The sequence below is a fragment of the Eretmochelys imbricata genome, chromosome 24 (genome assembly GCF_965152235.1).
Source record: "Eretmochelys imbricata isolate rEreImb1 chromosome 24, rEreImb1.hap1, whole genome shotgun sequence".
Taxonomy (NCBI): Eukaryota; Metazoa; Chordata; order Testudines; family Cheloniidae; genus Eretmochelys; species Eretmochelys imbricata.
Window position 1 is genome coordinate 5,230,083 of NC_135595.1, and position 23,320 is coordinate 5,253,402.

Consider the following 23,320-nt stretch of genomic DNA (forward strand, 5'->3'; position numbering starts at 1 on the left):
TAAATGTTTGAGGTTTTCCTAAAGAACGTTCAACCAAAACGGTTTTCAACCAAAACATTTCAACCAAAAATAAGTTATTTTTGTCTAAATTATTCCATCCGAGGGGCGGTGGGGGGGATAGACCTGTTTCCCAATCAGCTGTGCTATAGACACATGTGGTTTCTACACAGCTCGAGTCCCAGCTATGTCTCTGCTTACCAGACACCACCCACCCTGCCCTGTAGCATTCAGAGACATCTGGTGGTCAAACAAAAAAAAACCCACAGAGTAAATATATTGCCCCCACTTCATTCCTAACTCGCTGGCCCCTCCACACAATGCCCCACATAGAACTCAATTTATCTGTCTAAAAATGATACAAAGCTAGGCTTGACCCTGCCAGAATTTGGATCTATGCTTACAGACGGCCTAGGGATTTCAGGACACCAAGACCTTAACCACTCAGATTCTAGACTACTGCAGCTGTACCAGGGCAAAACCCTTGTGTAGACACAATGTACATAAGTACAGCTTAGCGTGGTAAACTAGGGAGAGACCGAGACTGATGTTGGCAGCTGGACCAGGGACAATTAGGGCTTTTGGCTTTAACTGGATAAGCAAGTAGCAGAACCATCTGTTTAAAGAGATCAGCAGCGAAACACTTAAGAGCGCTGACAAGTAATCATTAAGCTTCAGAATCAACACCACCAATGGCGATGCACGGGGGCAGCTCACACCTCTGTTTCAGGCTGTCTGCAGATGCACAAGGATGTGGCTGCAGAGGCTTAAGGCAATCTTTGGCTCTACAAAAATAGGGACTAATTTGTTTTTAAGAGTGGTCCATGTTTGGAGCAAGAGAGAGATTCTGCAGCACACACTTCCCTGCTTCTAATCACCCACCTGAAACTAGATGAATTTAAGTTCCCTCCAAACCCCCTTATCTCTCACCAAATTTATCTTGCCACCCCACTCTCCTTCCTCAAATCCTGCAGGCATATGCTCCTTTGCAACTGCTGGTTCAAACAGAGAGGATGTAAACCCCACGCTGAGTGATCAGAGCTCCCTGCAGGTAAAAGTCCTGACTTGCCCCAGGAAGTCTGCCCCATTCCTAGACTAGATCGTTGGCAGAGCAGAAAATCCCTCCAAGGACTGTGCAGACAGCCTTCCAAGCTAACGCATAGCTGCTAAGGGGGCTGATCAAAAGTATTATCAGAACCCTCCTATCCTCATCTTCCTGTGCATAATATCACCACCTTGCCTTTAATATAGCACTATTATCCATAGATCTCCAAGCTAATTTACATGTGGGGAAACCGAGGCAGAGGGGCTGAAGTGGTTTGCCCAAAGTCCCCCAGCAGACCTTTGGCAGAGCCAGGATTAGAACCTTGGCCTCCTAAATCCCAGTCCACACTGCCTCCATATTACACATGCTGTGGCAAAAGAGGCAGCGTTTCTGTCGCCATCACACCCGCAACCTCCTTTTCCCTCTCTCTCCCAGCAGCCACTGCCCCAGCTACACTCTGACAAAAGGACACAGGATGCTCTCATCAGACTGACGGAGATGGACTCGCCTGGAATGGTTTAATAGAAAAAAAGGAATCAGGAAAGCTCAGGATCACTCACCGTCCTGCACCCCCCCAAAAGAGAGCTGACTTGATACACGTCCACCACCAAATACGAAGCCATGGGCAAGTGCCCGGGCTAACATCTGAACAGCTGGAGGCCAAGTCAACAGTCTGTGATTAATCACAACACAGCCCAGTGGGTTGCTTTGAGATCCTGAGGTGTATTCATCTGTGTATGGAACTGACCGACAACCCGTACTCTTCAGGATCGCCTCAGCCCTGGAGGACGCTAGGCAAGAGAGGCACTCGTTGGGTGGTGGTTCTGCTTCCTACCAGAAGTTCTGACCCACAGCCCATTGAAGTCAGTGGCAAGAGTGCCGCTGGCCTTTGGTGAGCTTTGGATCCAGTCAATGGAGGGAGGTGGTAAAATTAAACCTGCTAGAGAGGAGATGCTGACAAGGTCTTTGTGCCTGTCCTACACACTCTCAAAACTCTAAGTACAGGGGAGGTTTCTAACAAGTCACCCCGGCATCTGACATTAGTCAAGTTGCTGGCATGGGTTTCCTGGTGCATCTCGGCCAGCATCAAAACGCTCCTCCCCACAACTAGAGCAAGGTTGCCCCAAAAGGCAGGCCGACGGTCATGCAAAACCCACCACCATCTCAGGGACAAAATCTGATCGCCTGCAGGTCACTCAAGGACCACAGGGTCCCAAAGGATAACTGCGGCCATCCAGAAAGGTATGTGGAGCAAGGGGAGACAAATGGTTGTGTGCATTTCTTTTTGTTTTTCAATAAGAGTGGTATGCAAATGTAGATGCAAATAAGGCAGCTGTATTGGCTCCTGGAAAGCTACCCCGCTGGTCCTCAGGAGGGTGGAGTCATCGTGAGGTTTGAGCACCCCTGAACTAGAGAGCAGACATACAAACACAGAAGAACGAGGCCTTCCAACATTTTCCAGTGGAGGGAAAGATCTTTGTTAATTTTTTTCTTTCAATTTTGCTTTTACACTTTCAAAAACCAGACAGCAGAGACACAAGAGCCACCCCGCCTCCACCCCCGCCCCCCCCGCAAGGCTACAGTGCGAGAGAACTGTAATGCTTGGGCAGAAAACTGCTTCTCGAAAGCTCCCCTTGGCAGGGTACACTACTTCCAAAACTTGGGTTGAAAACAATAAAATAAAATAAGATGATGGATCTGATTCTCAATCACATCAAGGCACGTTTACACCACTCTGGCAGCGGGGGGGAGGGGGGAGAGCTTCAAAGCAAATGTAATTTACACTCAGTGTTAAGTCCCCCTTTACACACTTCCATAGTGGAGTAAATGAAAATCCTACCCAGTGCATCTGATGGGAATATTTGAAGACAAATGACATCAGAAATATCCAAGTCATTTCAGTTCCTCTTTTGATTCATTCCTGATAAGATGCTGGGGAGAAAAACTCAGCCTAGGTTTAAATATTTGCCTGGAAGGAGGAATAATGTACAGTTAAAATCAAGCTACTCAAACACAATCATTCAGGTAAGTAACTAGAAGTATCACCTCTACCATCTAGAGAGAGAAGAGTGTCTGAGATACAGAGGGCATATTTAGGAAAAATACACATCTGAAGTCTCTGTGGCCACTTGCTGAGAATCGGGGTCCACACACAAGCCAGTTAAAGAGCATTTCAACATGAAATCTTAACTTAGTAGGAATGTCGGGGTGAAGCTGTATCATTTTTGTTTGTTTTAAATACATGGACAGCTGTCAGAGGATATGAAAATGATGGTGGGTCTTCCTGAAAGGCCCCTGTGTGTGGGTGTTGGTGGGTGTTTGATGACTGTGGGACAGCATGACTGAGTTTAAGAAGGCTGGGAGCCCAACAGTCTCTCAATAGCTGCGTTGATGTCCCCACCGGTGGCGATGAGCGCTTGGAGGTTAGCCTCGCGGTTAATGAAGCCCATAGCGTTCAGCTGCTCCAGCTGCTGTTGGAATCGCACTTCGGGGCTCTGCACCTGCCAGGGGAAGGGAATCAAAGATCTTAGATTGGGCCAGATGCCCAGCTGGTGTAAACGGGAGTAGCTCCATTGAAGTCAAGGTGCCAGCTCTCAAGAGTAGCTCAAATGAAGGCAATGGAGTTGTACTCATGCACAGCAGCTGAGGATCCTGTCCAGTTAAAATCTATTAAGAATTGAGAGAGGTTTGTACGACCCCCATCACTGCAGCGTACCAGTACCTTGGTAGATGTAGGCGTATATACAGTCAACCCCTTTACTGTGGGTAGCAAACCCTTGGTCATTATCTGATGCTTTTCATTAGAGGATCTCAAAGCACTTTGGCAGAGACGAGTTTGCCCCACCACCCCAATCCATCCTCGAGGCACAGACAGAGGAAATGACTCGCCCACAGTGCCTGTGTGGCAGAACTGGGAGGAGAACCCAGGTCTCCTGAATTCCAGGCTGGTGCCTGAGTCACCAGGCCAAGTTCCTCCCCACGATCACGCTGTGTAATCGTCACATGCTAAAATCTCTTCGCTCCAGCTGAAATACAGCCATTCCTGGGCTGGTACGTTTCATAGGGCATGGTGTTGGATGGGGAATACCATGCCCAAGAAAACCTTGCTGTGGGCACTCGCAGTCTCCAGTTGGGATGTGACCAGCAACACCCCCGATTCATGTAAAAGATGGCACAGTATGAGCCGTTTTCAGAAAGGTGGCACCATGCCTCCTAGCACGACACGGTGGTGTTGAGCAGTGTGGCCTACTGGGCATGGGAATGGGGCTCAGGTGACTTGGGTGCTTTTCCAGGATTTGCCACGCACTTGCTGGATGACCCTGGAAAACTGTCCCTCTCCGTGCCTCAGGCTCCCCATCTATAAAATGGGGAAAGTGATCCTGACCTGCTTTGTGAAATGCTTTGAGATCTATGGCTGATAAGAGCTAGGGAACATAAGAATTGCCATACTGGGTCAGACCAAAGGCCAATCTAGCCCAATATCCTGTTTTCTGACAGTGGCCAATGCCAGGTGCCCCAGAGGAAGTGAACAGAACAGGTAATCATCAAGTGATCCATCCCCCATCACACTTTCCCAGCTTCTGGCAAACAGAGGCTAGGGACACCATCCCTGCCCATCCTGGTTAATAGCCATTAATGGACCTATCCTCCGTGAGCTTATCTAGTTCTTTTTTGAACCCTGCTATAGTCTTGGCCTTCACAACATCCTCTGGCAAGGAGTTCCATACGTCGACTGTTCATTGTGTGAAGAAATACTTCCTTTTATTTGTTTTAAACCTGCTGCCTATTCATTTCATTTGATTACCCCTAGTTCTTGTGTTACAAGAAGGAGCAAATAGCACTTCCTTATTTACTTTCTCCACACCAGGCATGATTGTATAGACCTCTGTCATATGCCCCGTTAGTCGTCTCTTTTCCAAGCTGGAAAGTCCCTGTCTGATTAATCACTCCTCATACGGACGCCGTTCCACACCCCTAATAATTTTTGTTACCCTTTTCTGAACCTTTTCCAATTCCAATACAACTTTTTCGAGATGTGGCGACCACATCTGCACGCAGTATTCAAGGGACTATTATTGGGACAATGTTCACAGGGAGTATTGCAGTTTGGCTCCTAATCTCCTACAATATTTATCATGCAGCTTGCCGTTAATGGGCTGAACTAATGACCACCTGGCTTATGACAACAGCCTTGATGATCATATGGTACTGGGAGAATCCCCGCTGCATGGATACAACCAGGTTGCGCATTACGTACTTGAGAGTTTCCTCCGGCCAAGAGTTGGATCATCTGCTGCATGAGCTGCTGTTGCGGGTTACTGCCCCCTGCTGGAGAGGCACTGGCAGGCGTCGAAGTGGAGGATATGGGGTTCTCTGGGATTGTGCTTCCTCCTGCGGAGGGTGGGGGAATTCGAGGCATTCCAAAGGAACCGAGGCTGAGAAAGAAATCAGAATGCTCGCTGCAGGAGATGCTACAAGGTTGCCCCTGCCTGTCTCTCTGGGATTGCATGGTACAAGCGTTCTAGTAATGGGGTGTGGAGCCTTTTCTAAGTCGCCAGTTCGAATCCAGCCAAGGACAGGAGCAACTGGCTGCCATTATCATGGGACAGCTGTTCCATGGCCTCTGTGAAACGACCCGGTTGGTCCTGGTCCTGGTCCTATTGAGCAGGTACCTACATCACTAGACCATGAAGAACTGGGATTATCAGGTTCCCTTGCTGGCAATCTGGGCGGAGGACAAGAACTAAAGGGGTTGTGAAGACTGAACTCCCCCCTCACCCACACAGGGAATCCTCATCCTAGGGCAGGACTAAGGGGCGCTGGCAGGATTATTTACCCCAATGTACCTATCCGTCTCCAGGGCTGTGCATCTCAAACCTTTCCCCAGTGCTAAATTCGGGCGATATTAAGTACTCTGTACTGCAGATCAGAAGGGGGCTCTTGTAATTCCTGGAAGAGAGCAGCAGGGGGAGTGTGAGCAGGCAGAAGGAAAAGCTAATTCGCCAGAGGCTGCACACAGCTGTGCTGGAAAGTAGCTGGGGATTTGCCAGGGCTCTCCCAAGGCAGACCTGCACTACAGGTTTTGCAGGTCTGATTCTGATCTAAGGACTCCTTACCTTGGCACTAGTCCTGGGGCCTCCGTTTGCAGCGTCTGGAGTCCCTGCTGGATCTGGAGGAGTGCCTGCATGGCTCGGGGGTTCGTCAGGATTGAGAGGGAGTCTGGGTTCTGCATCTGGGAAACAAGGAAGGTAAAATTCAACTGTTACCAAAGATCCAGAGTTTCCTTCAGTCAAAGATCTGCATTAGAGGCAGGAGGGCCCTGGCCAGACAAAGCCCTTTAAACATGAGCCCTAGGGATCATCATCCAATGGGACACAGCGGCATCTAGTAGCTACAGCAAGAGAGTGGATTCCTGGATCTATTTCTCCTTCAGCTCTCTATGCCTTAGTTGCATCACCTACCAAGGCAAAGTCTCTGTTCTTTCAGCGTCACAGTCCAGCCCGAATAGGACTGTGCACTTCCTGCGAGCCTTTGAATGAAGGACCAAAGGCTTTCCCTGCTGCAAAAGCCATGGGACAGTTCTGGACCGAAGGATGGCCAGCGCAGAGCAAGGGACGAGACTCCTTACCTGCTGCAGAAAGACAGGGAGCTGAAGCCGTAGCTGCTCCTGAAGCTGCGGGTTTCCGGCAAAGAGCGGGACATTTACCATCATCTGCCAGGAGACAGCACACACAGCATGAGTCGATGGGGTTATTAAACTGTCTTCCTGGCCTAGTTCCACAGAACACGTTAACTAGGTCTTTTAACAACCCTTGCCACCGGTGGCTTTGGTATGTTCCACTTCCAACAGGAATTGACAGACAGCCTGATCCTGCCTTTAGAGATGAATGGGAGCAGCAGCCAGCAGAAAGGGTGGGAGTGCTTTTCAGTGAAGACCCCGCGCGGTTCCTTTAGAGAGGACTGCACAGCTCCGGGGTGCTGAGAGGCACAGCCTTCCCCACCCCCACCCTGATCCAAATCCAAATGCAGGCCAGCATGGCAGCCACCGGAAGCTGTCACCCAGAAGAGCTGGAGGCTCTCAAGCCAGGTGCGTCTGACTCCCAGTAGCCACTACCACCGGCTGACCCCACCTTTGCTGGCAGTCTGAGCAGAGGGGCTGAGTACTGAATGGGCCACGGGAATCTGAATTCCCCCTCTCATCCCACCCAGGTCAGGAAGACAGCGCAGTCAGGCTGGTGCCGGCCCTCCCTCTGTCCGGGTTGTACACACTGTGTGGCTATGCAGAAGACTTCGCTCGTCTGGGATCTCAGTCCCGTGGTTGGGCTAATATTACTAAGAAGCACAACAGAGCTCTGAGCCTGGTCTATCAGAATTCTGCTTCCTTAAAATGAGCAGCGCCTCATGCTATGGTGACAGAACGCCCGCGTCCGTCCTAGGACCCAAGGCTTGTATCTGACAGAGGAAGATGCTGCTATATTTTTACCTGTGCTGCGAAGTCTGGGTTCTGGGAGAGAGTCTGCATCATACTGCGCATGTAAGGGGCAGAGATCATGTTCTGCATCAGCTGGGGGTTCTCCGAAATCTGCTGCAGGAGGCCCTGCATCTCTGGGCTGTTAAACATCCCTGCAGCAATACGGGAAAGAGCAAAACTTACAAGCCTGACCGCAGCTACACAGGAGCTAAAATCAAACACGAAGCACAGAGAAGATGGAGGCCGTGTCTGAATTTAGTGTTGGTAGAAGGTGGAACACACAGCAACACTGAGCAATCTTGATGTTCATTTCTCACCAGCTGGTCTTCGTAAGAGAAAGGGTCAGAGGGTAAGTCAACACATGCTCCTGATGATTTGAGATTTTCCAGTGGGACATGGGGATGTGGATGCTGGAAAGGAAATCCAGCAGAGTAGCCGTTAACCCTTTTCAGGCCAGGTAAGTAAATAAACCAGGGATGGACTAGACCAATACATGGAAATACCCTCATCTTAAACAGCAGCAGCCCAGGGAGACTACAAATCCCAGAATTCAATGCTCCATCTTGAGCAGCCAGGCAGGGACTACTTTGTCTCCATGGCCTCCCCCTAGAGCTGCTCATCCTGTGCACATGGAGAACCCCAATGCACCTGAGCTCCTAATGCAGCCCTTGGTCAGGCACATGAGGAATAACCCATTCTAGTTTGCCACAGGGCCAGAATGGCCAATCTGATTAACTCAGCAGCTACAGAAACATATAAATGCTGGAAGTAATCTGATGCCATCTACATCTGACTGGTTTGTTCTGTCACCAGCACCTCGCTCCTAAGTACGTACCAGTCCCCAGGCTGGCAGCGCTGATCCCAAAGGGATTGGATACAGTGGGTGTGCTTTGGGTTGTTGTTGATCCGGTACTCCCTTCGCTGCTGGGTACCTGGGCTTGGGAGGCAGGTGGCGTGGGGCTCCAGGGGTTGGGTAAAGGCTCTCTATTTTCCGTCCGTAAAGGCTGGGAGCTCGAACTGTCGGAGTTCCCAGCCAAGGATGAGAAAGGATTGTTGCCAAACTAGAAAGAGAGAGATCACTGAATCAGACACTGTAAAGGAGAGGATCAGACTAAACCCACCAGCACACAAGAATACCAGGCTCTTATATAGCACTTTTCACCAGCAGAGCCCAAAGCGTTTCACAACCTTTAATGCGTTCAGCCTCACTGGGCAGTGCTATTCTACTCGGTTTTCCCTGAGGCACAAAGAGGATAAGTGACTTGTCCAAGGTCATACAAGGAGTCTGTGGCAAGCAGGAAATTGAACCCAGGTTTCTCAAGTCTTAGGCTAGTGCCTTAACCACCCTGCCTCTTCTGCAGGTGCCGGTGGAAAACACGGAGCACAGATCACATTCACCAGGACTTGCGACACCCTCTGTGCAGTTTCCCTGTTGAGGAATCTGCCCCAGACCACACAGACAGTTGGACAAAATAGCTCTACCACCACCTGCAGACAGGGGGGATAAGACCCACCAATCTACTCCAACTGGAGCAGGAGTGCGTCATACCTGCTCCCTAGCTGCGCTAAACATGGGCTCCTGGATGTCGGTGTACATCCGGCGCAGGGCATTGTATCCTCCTGGGATGCTCTCTAGGTTACTCAAAGCTCGGTCCTGGTTCCGCATCATCTCCTGCATCATGGCGGGGTTGCGGGCCAACTCCATTGTCTGGGGCAAAGAGAAGAATTTGGGCCTGTTTACACCACAAAAAGAGTCCAGCGAATTGAACTGCGGGTGACACAGCCCCCAGCAGTACCCCACTGTTTTACATCCAAGCACTGAAAAAAATAAGTCTTGATCTCCTGGAAGAAAAGCATAAATAAACCCATTTTACAGACAGAGAGCGGAAATCATTTGTCCAAGATAATGCACAGCAAGGGAAGAGGACCCAGGATCTTAGCCCCTCAAGTTCCCTGCTATCACTGCTAAGCTATGATGCCTTGCTTTTTTTTACTATCTCAATTCAGCTGGTTAGGATCATGTAGTTTCTATGCAAGATCAAGTCACCTGCACGAACACCTGGCTAACATCCTTGGGATGGACTGCATTTGAAAATTGTCCAAGGATTGACGAGAAGATAATTCCCTCACATTTCAGTAAAAATAAAATCATCTTGTGGCTCCAGACCTCCAATAGGTCCTCCAGATCTCCCCAGAAAGGCAGAACCTATCTGAAAGTCCTGCTCCAACTCAAAGAACCAAAGCACAGATCATTCACAAGACGATTTAGTCCATCTAACACAGTGACAATTCACTGGGAGTTTGGGAGCTAAGAATTGGTTAGCATGGCCCAAGCAGGGGTAAGACTAGGAGTAACAGATTGAAACTGGGCATAGAAAACATCTGGCCGCATACCAAGAAACATTTGCCGACAATGAGATCTCTTCTTCCCCCAAGGAACATGATGGAAGTCTTGCCGCTTGCCGTATTTAAAACTAGAGTTCTCATTGCTTCGTGGTGCTCCCGTCTGACTCCATCTGTTGTCTCTTGTCTAATACTTAGATTGTCTTTTGGTCTGTGCTTGTGCAGCACCTAGGATCAGAGGGTTCTGATACAGGACTGGGGCTTTTAGGCACTACGGTAATAAAATAATGAAATGAGCTGCCCTGAAGAACACACCATAAAGAACAATCCTACACTGGCAGTGGGAGATGGACCATGAGATCTTTCTCTGCCATCTCTAATTCCTATGGAAAGCAACGCCTTTTGCTTCTGGTCCCTGCAATAGAACAGGGGCCAGTGTCCCTTCTATAGTGTACTTTGGGCAGCTCTGAAGATCCTTTTTGCCTCTATGCATGTGGTCTATTCAGCAGCACTGACACAGGTAGAAAGATTGGAAGCACATTGGTGTATGACTGTGGTTCACACAACATGCATGAGTTTACACACAGACTGCTGTGTGTCTGGGAGGACCCTGCAGCAGGTAGATAAAGAATCTGATCTCTGAATCAACTGGATCTGGACTCCACTCACTCCCTTTACAGAACAGACACCAATGCAGAGGGACCAAAGAGAAGCAAGAAGCTGGGGAGTCCGTGCTGATGACCTCAGAGGCACCTGAAATAGGCTCCCAGGTGTAAACTCTCTCACCCACCTGTCTCATGAGCTCGGGGTTGTTCAGCATGTGGCTTATCTCAGGGTTTCGTTCCATCAGCTGCTGCATCTGGGGATTGGCCATGATCATCTGTCTCATGAGGTCGGGGTTGGACATCATGTTCTGCACAAGGGGGTTCTCCATAATCTGAGAGAGCATCTCTGGGTTGGACATCAATTGCCGTTGCATCTGCTGCTGGAGCTCCATGAAATTGGCGGAACCCATCCCGAGGCTGCCGAGCCCAGTGACGCCACCAAAGCCAGCTAGAGAGGAAACAAGACATGGAGAGAGACGCATGCCAGTTAATGCAGTTATCTGCAACCGGAAAGAAAGGGGGTGGAGAGGGGGTTGGCTGAATTCTATCCACTGCAACCCAATGATACTTCATTGCTAATACCACCACCTTCCAGTTCTGTAACAGCCGGATCTGACAGAAAGCTTCTTATCCACAGTCCTCCAGGTGCTTTACAAAGGAGGGCAGTACTATTAGCTCCATTTTACAGATGGGGACACTGAGGCACAGAGTGGAGAAGTGACTTGCCCAAGGTCAGCCAGCAAGTGGCAGACTCAAGAATAGGATCCAGAAGTCCTAACGCATGGCCCCATTCCTTTAACCACTGGGCAACTCTCCCTTCACAGAATAGGCACTGGGATAACAAGAAAGCAAAGTTGTCACCTACAGAGGATGGATGCAGCGTTGCTGGGTGCTCCATCTCCGGCACCTGCCGTGGTCCCTGCTCCGCTGCTCCGCCTGCTGCTGCTCCCAGTGTCAGAGAGGGCGCTGCTGGAGGTGGAAGGCTGAGGTGGCGCAGCGGGAGAGGAAGGGGTTGTAGTGGGGACGGTGGTGGCAGCAGGAGCGGCAGGGGCAGGGGCAGAAGCAGCTGCAGGATCTTGAACCCTACAAAAAAAAAACAGGTCACAGCTGGGGCTCAGTAATCTAAATAGCACCACCTGCAGCTCATAAGAGGAACTTCGGAATAGCCATGTCAGATCAATGGGACATCTGCTCTGGATGCTTCCATCAGCCCTGTGTGTGTTCTTTCAACAACCCCCCCATCCCGCATCCCCAGCTGGTGACAAGCCGTCTGCAATGATCTACAACATCCCTGGCCAGTGTAATGGAGGCACTAGTCTTATTCTGAATGAAGTCTAATGCCTTCTTGAATCATGCTAAGCTATTGGCCTCAATAATACCCAGCAGCAGTTCATTCCAAGCAGGAAAAGCCTCCTACTGCCTCATTGGAAACCTCAGCACGTTAAACCATGCTTACTGCAAGGGGTAAATAATAATCATTTGCTTTTCTGTAATGCCTTTCATCTGCAGAGCCAACTTGAACTGTTAGCTTAGAACCATGATTTTTTTCCCCATGTTTCTCTTTTTAAACTCCCCTGGAGTGTTTACAACCCCAACATTATTGGGCTAGTGCATGAGAGGTTTCAACTGACAGTGGATTACAAACAAGCATAATTAACTCATCTTCATTCTCCAAGCTAGGCAAAAGCAAATATGTCACTGACGTTAATTTTAAAAATAATTTCAGATTCAATAACTGAAGTCTTTATCAAGGAAAGAATTTGTTTTTTAGCATATATATACTGAACTCTGGCAATGTCTCTAATATTAAATATTCTCTAGTTTGTTTCCCATTTTGGTTTAACAAGTCACAGACTTTAATGTTTAATATTACATTGTTTAGTTACCTGTGTTTTGATTGCTAAATATATAGTCAACTTACACTGTCTGATTTTCTCTTAAACCTACTATGCTGGTTAAAATCAACTGAAGACAACTACAGCCCCCATCCTGCAAATGTGACAGCCACCATCTTGGCTGACACTCCGGGACTGAACCAGGGACCAGCAGAGCTAACAGCATGAGCTGCTAAAGCTCTGTAAAAATGGGGCTGTAACAAGCCACATCCTCTGTGGACTGGCACAAACGGGTACCTGAAACATACACTCACCAGTGAATTACACAAACACTTATACACGTGTTTAACTTTAAGCACGTGAGCGATCCTGCTGAAGTCAAGGCTACGGTTAAGATGCACAAGTGTTTGCAGGGCTACAGTTATAACTACAAGATTAGGGGGAAAGGCTTCACTACTGCTTGGGCTTTAACTTTGCGCATTTGACAGGGCTCAGTGTCTGGTTTCCCCTCTTTGTTTGGGTCCTTAACAGCAGCAGGAGAAAGAAATATCTTTTAAAATAGGAAAATCTACAGAGGCACAAAAATTAACATGGGGATGCAGGGCCAAACTTGAAACTACTTTGAACTTTCTTCAATTGACTAGATTTCCAGCTGCTGCAAGCTTTGCGCTTTAACAAGGTATGCTGGGAAGTGACTCAATCATGTGGATGCCAAATGATGCCACTTGAGCTGAGCAAACATGAATGCAGATTTTTAAGACAAAAATATTCTGGGAACATCTGAGAATGGGGGAGGGGAGTGATCAGACCAGGAAAAAGTAATCTGGACTCATCCCCCTTCTAGAGATCAGAGGCTTGAAGCTTGCAGAGATAGCCATTCTCTTTTAAAGAATGCCAAACTGGCCAGCTACTTAGAGATAAACTATCTGTAGAGTCCTTCTCCACACAGCCCTCCAAAAGCTCCCTGTGCTGCCATCTACCTCTGTTTATTAGGCATCTCATTTCCTGCCACTCAAACAAAAGCAGCTGAAACAGAGGGGGCTTAGCCAGCTGTTATAAGACACTGGATTCAGAGACCTAGCAGAACCAGACCTAGATCCATAACTCCCCAGGTAGCAAGCTCAAGGCTGCTGGGAGGGTAGGAACTGTCAGATGTGTGTTTTTAAACTGGTACAGAGTACCTCTTAATCCCCAATCACTTTACAGAGTCATCTGACTGCTGCTGGAAATCAGCCCTCACTCAGAGGGAGGCAAGGCAGGGTAGGAAGCAAAGCGGATGGGAAATAGGAAGTTTAAAAAAAAAGGAAGAGGGGTAGTTGGATAGAGATCACTTGATCCTCTCTGCACAGGAAGAAGCTGTAATGTTTGCAATAAGCACTATAGCACCTTTACCAATGACCATCACACAGAATAAAATGAATGACACTAGCCAGATGTTTACTGTTCCCTCTGAAATAGTTTGTGAGCACTGCAAAGACAGCAGTAAACGGCATCAACCTACCACTCCTCACAGAAATGCAGAATTTAGCATATGGTCCTTCTGCAATGGCTGACAATACCCATGCTTCTTTAAAAAAAAAAACACTGATCTTTAATAAGCCAGTGAGCAAGGACTCCCAAGGGGGCAATGCAGCTTCACAAAGAGACGCAGCCCTGTTTGTTCACCAGCACACGGCTGCTCAGGCAGCAATGGGAACCCACAAAATTGTTGCGAAGGGCATTTAGAAAGCAAAACCACGTGTTCACATCGACAATGCAGCAACTGCTCTTTGAATCATTTGACATCTAGGACATTTACTTAAGTTTCATCTGGTAGCATCTGATATGTTGATTTTCATATGTGTTTCTTAGCTGCTCGAACTTGTACTGTGGTTAAAGCTTCGTACTCACTGCATTTCTTTCATCAACAGATCTCAAAGCACTTGAGACTGCACGAACTAAAGGTCAAGGAACAGGAGTCAGGACAGCTGGGGTCTGGTCCTTGGCATCAATGCTGACACTATGTCTGGCTTTAGGAAAGTCACTTAACCTCTGTCAGTCTCTCCATCTGTAAAGCGGGGGTGATACCTACTTGCCTGGGATGGCGCAAGCATTAACTAACACCTATAAATCGTAAATTCTCTTCAAATGTAAAGTTCTACATGATAATTATAGTGATGAAAGCTCAAACCCCAAGTAGCAGGAATAACCATTCTACAGGTGGCTAAAATGAGGCAAAAATAGGTTAAATGACTTACACGCAGTGTCACAAAGGGGAACAGAACCCACGAGTCCTAATCCCAGTTCCCCTTCTCTAAACATAAGATCAAGCACCACCACAGAGCCAGAAATTGAACCCAGGAGCTCTGACTCCTGGTACCCTGCTTTAGCCACTGGACAAAACACTGCCTTTCTAACATACTTTCCTCACAAAGTAAGTTTCTGACAGCAGCAGGAAGGAATGATTTCTTACTTCTGTGGAGTCTTAATGACCAAATGCACAGTCAGCCCGTCTTTGATCCCGTGTTGATTCAAAGTGTCTCCATCCTTCAGGATCTTTCCAGCAAAGATCAGAACCAGCTGATCCTGTTTGGCTTTAAACCTCCTGGAAATCTCTTCTTTGAACTGGAAAACAGACAACAAGACGATATAAGAACATAAGAACAGCCACACTGGGTCATACCAATGGTCCATCTAGCCCGTATCGTGTCTTCTGACAGCCACCGATCCCAGATACTTCAGAGAGAATGAACAGAACAGGGCAATTATCAAGTGATCCATCCCCTTCGTCCACTCCCAGCTTCTGGCAGTTAGTGTCTGAGGACACAGAGCATGGGGTTGCATCCCTGACCATCTTGACTAATAGCCATTGATGAACCTATCCTCCAGGAATGTATCTAATTCTTTTTGCAGGCAAAGGACTGAACGCAGAGATTTTAAAATGTCTAAGTGTCTGCAGCAGAACATCACACTCACTACACAGCCACTACCAACAGCTGACATATCTATAGAGTCTCTGCCTGAGCTATTTAACAGGAACAAGAATCCTGTATCCATCTGGGAAGTGCAACTCAAGTTTGGGGAAGAGGCAGGGAGGGAGCCACAGCGCAATCACCTCAATGAAAAACAAGGGCTGACAAAGCTAGACCAGTTGTCCCTTTTTGATCTCATCCAAAGACATTGTTTATCCTCTGAATGTCTACAACTTTTTTGTCTCTCTGCTCATTTGAATTTCATAAAGGGAAACCCAGCTCTTGAGTGATTTTAAAACAGGTCTAGAAACCAGGGAACAATTCTGCAATAGCCAGGGGAAACAGACTAAATGGTCTTTCCTAGGTCTAACTTCTATCATCATATTCCTTTTCAGCATGCCATATCGTAGAACACTAGCTGACAACTACTCTTTGGGACGGAGTGGGATTATCCCTTGCAATGAGAACTGCATGGCTAATGCCCAGCCAGCGGGCATTCCCCAGCTTTGCTTTTTGGTAGCCACAGACCATGGGGGAAGACTTCGCAAAGGAAAGCGCTGTTCTCAAAATTCAAAAAGCCAGCTGCACTGCACTGGTGCCCAGCCCCTGAGCTCAACTCCTGCAAACATACAGCTCTGAAGCCTGAGGCCACCCAAGGCACACAGCTAAAAACACGTCCCTCATACCCTCCTCTGAATTCCACATTCACTAAATGCCTTGTTTGTACTGAGGGGCCGCTAGGAATTGAATGAGGGGAAGTGGAGGTCTAATTCTAACACGGAGAACTCTGCTACAGTCAGCACATCCACTACACCGTATGCTCAGCTGCCATATCCTACACCAGCATCCAACCAAGGGTTGCCACGGCCCCTGCTACCACAAGCAGCACCAAGGATACTTTGCCCTGGTGGCCATGACCACATGTTTCTGCAATACCGGATGTTCCTTTTAAATCCCTTCACAACCTGCTCTTCCGTGCCCTAAAACCCTGTCCGCCCCCAATCCCAGAGGAAGCCCAGCCACTCTCCTCCCAACCTCACTACCCAGCCCAGGGTTCCCCCCACTGCCCAAGTTGCGATTCCACGCTGGGCCCTGGGTCCCACTCAGTGGGCCTTGCTGGCTCTCAGATTACAAGCACCCACAACCCATGTCTCAGTCCATCCCCTTCTCTCCCATCCACCTACCCAAACCTCTCCAGATCCAGCCCCCCCAACCTCCCCTCCACACCATACCCAGCCCCCCAACCTCCCCACTCCAGATCCAGCCCCCCCAACCTCCCCTCCACACCATACCCAGCCCCCCAACCTCCCCACTCCAGATCCAGCCCCCCCAACCTCCCCTCCACACCATACCCAGCCCCCCAACCTCCCCACTCCAGATCCAGGCCCCTTAACCCCCAACCTCCCCCCCACTCCATACCCAGCCCCCCAACCTCCCCACTCCAGATCCAGGCCCCTTAACCCCCAACCTCCCCCCCACTCCAGATCCCCCCCCCCCATCAGCCCTTTCACTTTCCTCCAAATGCTCCCCAGGTTCACACGCCCTGGGCCCTTCACCCCGCCCGCGGCCTCACGCCCAGCCCGGCTCCTTCGCCCGCCCGCCCGCCCGCAGCCCCCCCAGGGCCCGGCCCAGCCCCACGTCCCGCCCGCAGCCCCCTGCCCGGCCCGGCCCCCTCCCGCAGCCCCCGGCCTCACCTCCCGCACGGAGGCGCCGTCCCCGATGACGATCTCCTCCTTGTCCTTGGGGGTCTTCACCGTGACCCGGATGAGGAGCCCCCCGGGCCCGGGGCCGCCCAGCTCCGCCTCGCCCTCCCCGCCGGGGCCCGGGCCGCCGCCGCCGCTCAGCTCCGCCATCTTCGCCGCCCGCCCCGCCAGCCAGCCAGCCAGCCTGGGGGCAGCCGGCGTGGGGAGAGCGGCGCCCGGCCGCTGCGGGGGAGCGAGCCCGTCTCGCAGCGCCCCCAGCCGGCCCGGCGGGGAACTGCAGCCCGGGGAGCGGGCGCGGGCGGGGGGGAGACCGGCCTCCACCGGCGGGAGGGGATCCCGGGGGTGGGGGCAACAGGGGAGCGGGAGCCCCACGCGGGAGGTGGACCGGGGAGAGAACTTGCAGGGCTGGGCGAGCCGCGGGAGGTTCGGACCGGAGTGGCAGCTACGGGGCTGAGCCTCCCGGTGCAGGGCGGGGGAGGGTAACCGGGGCGGGGGTGGGGCAGGCTCGTGGCATTCTCTCCTTTGGGTTCCGATTCTGACAGCCGGCAGAACAGATGGGGTGATGCCCCTTTCACAGGAGAAGCTCGGAAAGTCGGGATCAGAGGGTTGCCTGGCAGCTAGGGACAGGGGGCTGCTGCTGGAACAATTTGTAGAGCTGGCGGGGGGGCTGAGAGCCACTGAACCAAACTGCAAACCCTGTATGTGATGGAAACCGCTTCAAGCCGGGGGTGGGGCATCACCTCCAGCAACCAGCCCCCCTAGTTCCAGCACCTAGGGCTAGGGACGGAGTGTCGGGATCAGAGGGTTCCGTGGCAGCTGGGGACGGAATGTCGGGATCAGAGGGTTCTGTGGCAGCTGGGGGTGGAGTGTCGGGATCAGAGGGTTCCGTGGCAGCTGGGGGTGGAGTGTCGGGATCAGAGGGTTCCGTGGCAGCTGGGGACGGAATGTCGGGATCAGAGGGTTCCGTGGCAGCTGGGGACGGAATGTCGGGATCAGAGGGTTCCGTGGTAGCTGGGGACGGAATGTCAGGATCAGAGGGTTCCGTGGCAGCTGGGGGTGGAATGTCGGGATCAGAGGGTTCTGTGGCAGCTGGGGACGGAATGTCGGGATCAGAGGGTTCCATGGTAGCTGGGGACGGAATGTCGGGATCAGAGGGTTCTGTGGCAGCTGGGGGTGGAGTGTCGGGATCAGAGGGTTCCGTGGTAGCTGGGGACGGAGTGTCGGGATCAGAGGGTTCCGTGGCAGCTGGGGACGGAATGTCGGGATCAGAGGGTTCCGTGGTAGCTGGGGATGGAGTGTCGGGATCAGAGGGTTCCGTGGCAGCTGGGGACGGAATGTCAGGATCAGAGGGTTCCGTGGTAGCTGGGGATGGAATGTCGGGATCAGAGGGTTCCGTGGCAGCTGGGGGTGGAGTGTCGGGATCAGAGGGTTCCGTGGTAGCTGGGGATGGAATGTCGGGATCAGAAGGTTCTGTGGTAGCTGGGGATGGAGTGTCGGGATCAGAGGGTTCTGTGGCAGCTGGGGACGGAATGTCGGGATCAGAGGGTTCCGTGGTAGCTGGGGATGGAGTGTCGGGATCAGAGGGTTCCGTGGCAGCTGGGAAGGAACAGATAGGAAGGGACAGTTCTGACTGATAGCTGTGAATAGGCATCTGGCGTGAGAAGGAAAAGTGTGAATGAAGTGTGGTGAGAGCCCTGTCTATACCACAGCGTCCATTTCCAGCGCTGCGCGGGTGGTTAATTATGGCTGTGCAGTCTGCTGTTGTGGGTAAGGCCTGGTGATATCAGCAAGGGATAGCATTTTATTATTATTATTATTCAAGTCCCAACCCATAAGTTTGCTGAGATGGCAACAAAAGCACAGAGAGAAATACAAGTTGCCCTTTTAGGATATGTCTACCATAGCAAAATTGGTACCAATATTTCAGTAACTGCAACTATGGGGCCGTTAGCCTGGGGCTGAGCAGCAGGTAAAGACAAGGGCCCAGCTGTTTCTTCTAAAGTGTGTATCTATCTAAGGTACTTATCTGGCCCATTAGTCCCCATTACCTTAGTGTCTGAGTCCCTCCAAGTTACAGTGTATTTATTCTGTAAATAACCCTCTGTAAGGTAGGGAAGTGCAGTTGTCTCCAGTTTTTACACATGGGGAACTGAGGCATAGAAAGATTAAATGATTTGCCTAAGGTCACACAGGAAGTCTATGGCAGAGCAGGGACTCCCCAAGTCCCACTCTAATTAGCTATAAAGCCTGTCAGAGGGAGGGTTCAAAGGCTCCTCCCACATACCCACACTAGTTTGCTGTTGCAGAGGAACTATAAAAAGCCTTGCTGTGAGGTGCTCCCATGGAAGCTAAAGTAGAAGAAGAGTGATTGTAGTATTTTGATAGAAAAATGAGTCTCTTAATGTAAGTTGCAGTGTGAATGACTTAATTAGTTATTTGATTCTTGATTTTAGGGGGTACCTGTGCTACAAATGTAGTTATATTGTGGGTACAATGTAGTTAAAGCAGAGTTTGTGTGAAGCTAGTTCTCCTTCCCCCTACCCCAATGCCCTGATATTCAGCACTCTCAATTGGGGGCAGACTTTGTCAAAGGGTTTTTTGTCAAAGGGTTTTTTTTAAATCATAAGCCTCTCCATATTTGGTGTCTGACTTAAAGTGAAAGCTCCTGGAGTCACGTGAGAATCACACATAGATATGGATCTCAGGGTTTTGGAGTTGTGTAACATACAAAGAGAAATTACACAGGCAATTTGTGTGACTGAAATGCCATGTCCTTCACGTGGGCCTGAATATGCAAAATAACTGGAAAGGAACTACAATTCCCAGCATGCTCTGGGCTGAGGTTCCCCACATGAGTTGATCAGCTGATGGGGAAGCAGAATCTCTGAGCTGTGTGTTTCCACCCCTGCAGGGAGGAGAGAGGGTCTGTTGCTACTATGCTGCGCCCCAAGGCCCTTACCCAGGTCCTGAGCCAGGCCAACACTGGAGGGGTCCAGAGCACCCTGTGAGTATAAAGGTGTTTGGGGGAGGAATGTGGGGTGGCTGGGTATGGGTCAGGGAGCCCTCGTCCTAAAGTACTGTGGCCAGATCAGTGTTCCTGTTAAGGATTATTGCCCCCGGGTACAAATGGTCTTCCCCATCTCCTCCTCTTCCCCCCCCCCCCACACACACTCGGTGCTCAGTTAGGAACAGGGACATCTTAGTGTCCCCCCCACACCCAAGGAATTGTGCAATACAGCCTATCTGAAAGAAGTGGGGAGGAGGGGGCAGCCCAGTGCACCCCAGTAAGGAATACTCATCCCCCACCAAAAGGCATTGTGGGGAGGGGACTTGGGGAACAGATTACTAGTATTCTCCCTGTTGAGGGACACCATATCGTTGTATGACAATAGTCTGTGTTCCTTGTTTAGGCCAGCCATGCTGGGAGTTTGCATGGAGGCAGCTACACCAGTGCAAAGATGTGGGAGTGGATAACAGTGGGATCCATGTAAATATGGTATCTAATACGCCTCTTCCCCTTGTAGACAGGGCTGGAGTTTGAGGGCGGGCCCAGCTCCAACAACATGAGAACTTGGAGTGGGGAATGCAGAGCTTTGCACAAGTTCTCTGGCTGTATCCACTAGATGCTAAAATGGTCCATTCCCCCTTGACCCCCCTCTTCCTAGTAGCTGCACCCATGGAAAAAGAGCACCCTTGCTAGGGAGGAAAGATGGTTTGGTGGATAAAGGAAAAGCTCTGCCATTGCCTCCCCCATCTGACCTTGGGCATGTCACTTCACCTTGAGCCTCAGATTCCTTCTCATAAAATGAGGATGAGACCTGCCTCGGAGGGGGTGTCAGGAGGGTCAGTGCATGATCTGTCTAATTGGGTACTAAGGCGATGAAGCATCATAGAAACCCCTATGAATAAATTCCATGCCTAAGCAGAAGTGGTGTAAAGCCCTGTGGGTGTTTAGCTCAAATTCTCCTCCTCTCTCCTTCGTAGGCTTCTGAACAATGAGGGGTCTCTGCTCGCATATTCTGGTTATGGAGACACAGATGCCAGGGTCACAGCGGCCATTGCCAGTAACATTTGGGTAGCCTATGACAAGAACGGTCATCAGGCTTTCAACGAGGACAATCTGAAATTCATCCTTATGGACTGCATGGTACGTTGCGCGGGGTGGGGAAAGAGGGCGGGAGGAATGGTGCAAGGGCTGTATTCCCATAGGGAGGATGAGTTTCTCAGCAGGACTGGAGGAACACTGCTGCAGGTCCCTGCTCTTCCCAGTTTAACCCATAGATCCCTAAAACAAGGGTGGAATTGGAACAGAAGACTACAGACTCCTGTTCCCAGCTCTGCCACCGACTCACATTGGGCAACTGCCTCTTTCTGCCTCAGTTTCCCCACGTGTAAAATGAGGCTAATAGCTGCGTTGTGGGGTGGGGTGGCGGTTGCTTAGATCTTCCTATAATGGAAGGGGCTATAGGAATGCAAGTATCTAAAGCCAAAACGTTAAGAAGGTTGCCATTCCCACCCCCACACAGTTGAAAGGGCTTATTTCAGAGCAAATGCCTTGCTTTTTAAGAATGACCTAGACTTTCAAGTGTGACTGGACAGTCCAATTGGATAACATTGTACAATTGTTTTGACCACCTTGTGCAGGGCAGTAGGAACATAATACCTAGCTCTGAAGCAGCACCCTAGCATCAGTAGATCTCTCGGCAATTCAGTCTCCAGTCGTACGGGTGGAAAATTGAGGCTCAGAAATTAGGCGACTTTCCGAGGTCACCCAGTAGGCCAGTGGCAGAACTGGGAAGAGAATCCAGGTCCCCAGTGTCTTGACTGTAAGAGCAGAAGGTCAAAATGTCCATTCTAGGGCACCCCTGGACACTGGAACATGAGGTGTTAGGGCAGAATTCTGCAAACCTGTCAATCAAATGCTTTTTTTTTTTTTTTTTACCCCATCTTGTCCCTCCTCCCCCCCTTTGCAGGAGGGCCGTGTTGCTATCACCCGGGTGGCGAATCTCTTGCTGTGCATGTATGCAAAAGAGACCGTTGGATTTGGGATGCTGAAAGCCAAGGTGATGCTGAGCTGACTGATCACATTTGAGGGGAGGGCGGGGGCCGCTGGTAGCAGGCTGTGTAGCTGCAGTTTGAAAAGTGGTTTAGTCAACTCTGCATAGGATGAGCGGATCTCTAACTGACGTTGGGGAAGGGGGGGGAGTTTGTAGAATGGCATTTGGGGGTGGAACCTGGATGAAATTTTGGGGAACCAAAAAGCCTCATTCTCACTTTACCCAAAGGGCCCCTTAACCCTATCCTAGCAAAGGAGGAGCCTAAAATTGGGCATAAATTACACTTACATTTTAAGGCCTCTGTAAACTACCAGAGTTTAGTGAAGGTGGGATCTGTGCTGTACAGCATAGATTTTGTAGGCCATTACAAAGTCTATGTGACTTCAGGGTAGGGCCTGGGTTGCCTTTACTGTTTGTACAGCACCCAACAGTCCCAATTCTGTGCCCACAGGCAGGCTGTTTGCCTCAGTTTCTCCGCTGTAAAATTAGGATAATATTTCACGACCTCTGAGCATTTTGGCTGTAGTCAAGGCTGAGTGTGGCTTATTGCCCGTTCACTAATGCTCGTCTCACTGTGTGGCATAATACTCTGTTCACAGGCCCAGGCCCTTGTCCAGTATCTGGAAGAACCTCTCACGCAAGTGGCAGCATCCTGAACAAGCGACAGAGGGGCAGAGCGGAGGATGAATGAGGCTGTCACAGCTCCAGGGCAAAGAACCCTTCCCCCAAAAGCTCTTATAACGGAGAATCGGTGAAGTAGGCTTGTGAATGGTTCCATAGGCAATCCAGGCATTGGCATCACACTGAAAACTACCTGACAGCAGTGGAGAGCACTTGGGGCCTTTTTTTATATATAGTTAAAAAGAAAAATAAAATGGAGTATTTAACACTTGAGTCCCGTCTTGCCTCTTTCAGATGAGGAAGGGGCTGGAGACTTTCATCCTAGGGCTCGTCTACACTTGAAACACTACAGCTAAGCCACTGCAGTTCCAACACTATGTACGCCGATGGGCAGGATTCTCCTGTCGTCATAGCATTCTGTCGACCTAGCGCTGACCATACGCCAGGGGTTAGCTGAGTTGACTTAATTTTTTAGTGTAGACCAGGCTCGAGAGGTTAAAAAGAGGTGGAAAGGGGTGTGTGTGGAGGGGGTGGTTAGGACAAGGAGAGGTGCGTGGGTCTGTACTAGAGCTGGCTGAGGAACAGGTCTCCTGTCCTATGACTTTCAAAACTTTCCCATCGCAAATTGGGACGGAGAAGTTAAAATCGTGCAAGTGGCTGTGAACTGAAAAATCTCCAAACAAATTTCAAT

The 23,320-nt window shown here is 50.2% G+C and overlaps 2 protein-coding genes across 2 annotated transcripts; one reads left to right on the plus strand and one right to left on the minus strand.

Annotated features, from left to right (window-relative positions):
- Positions 1–2,357: 2,357 nt before the first annotated feature.
- UBQLN4 (ubiquilin 4) lies at positions 2,358–17,130 on the minus strand. The gene is made up of 11 exons (XM_077841149.1): positions 16,943–17,130; positions 14,750–14,901; positions 11,328–11,545; positions 10,648–10,910; positions 9,064–9,222; positions 8,350–8,575; positions 7,527–7,666; positions 6,672–6,755; positions 6,160–6,275; positions 5,301–5,478; positions 2,358–3,543 (listed from the first exon to the last, which is right to left on the minus strand). The coding sequence occupies exons 1-11, from the start codon at positions 17,099–17,101 to the stop codon at positions 3,391–3,393; spliced, it is 1,848 nt and encodes a 615-aa protein (XP_077697275.1). The 5' UTR covers positions 17,102–17,130; the 3' UTR covers positions 2,358–3,390.
- A 2,676-nt stretch (positions 17,131–19,806) lies between these two features.
- Positions 19,807–22,895, plus strand: LAMTOR2 (late endosomal/lysosomal adaptor, MAPK and MTOR activator 2). Its single transcript, XM_077841102.1, has 4 exons — positions 19,807–19,955; positions 20,936–21,098; positions 21,925–22,014; positions 22,608–22,895. Exons 1-4 carry the CDS (start codon positions 19,888–19,890, stop codon positions 22,662–22,664), a joined length of 378 nt encoding a protein of 125 aa, XP_077697228.1. The 5' UTR covers positions 19,807–19,887; the 3' UTR covers positions 22,665–22,895.
- Positions 22,896–23,320: the final 425 nt, after the last annotated feature.

Excerpts from the sequence above, each read along its gene's own strand:
- UBQLN4 (XM_077841149.1), bottom strand. The coding sequence starts at position 17,101 with ATGGCGGAGCTGAGCGGCGGCGGCGGCCCGGGCCCCGGCGGGGAGGGC. Across the intron at positions 9,223-10,647 it reads ACCCCGAGCTCATGAGACAG|ACAATGGAGTTGGCCCGCAA; the intron begins GTGGGTGAGAGA and ends TCTTTGCCCCAG. Across the intron at positions 6,276-6,671 it reads TCCCTGTCTTTCTGCAGCAG|ATGCAGAACCCAGACTCCCT; the intron begins GTAAGGAGTCTC and ends CTTGTTTCCCAG.
- LAMTOR2 (XM_077841102.1), top strand. The coding sequence starts at position 19,888 with ATGCTGCGCCCCAAGGCCCTTACCCAGGTCCTGAGCCAGGCCAACACT. Across the intron at positions 21,099-21,924 it reads TCATCCTTATGGACTGCATG|GAGGGCCGTGTTGCTATCAC; the intron begins GTACGTTGCGCG and ends CCCCCTTTGCAG. Across the intron at positions 22,015-22,607 it reads TTGGGATGCTGAAAGCCAAG|GCCCAGGCCCTTGTCCAGTA; the intron begins GTGATGCTGAGC and ends CTCTGTTCACAG.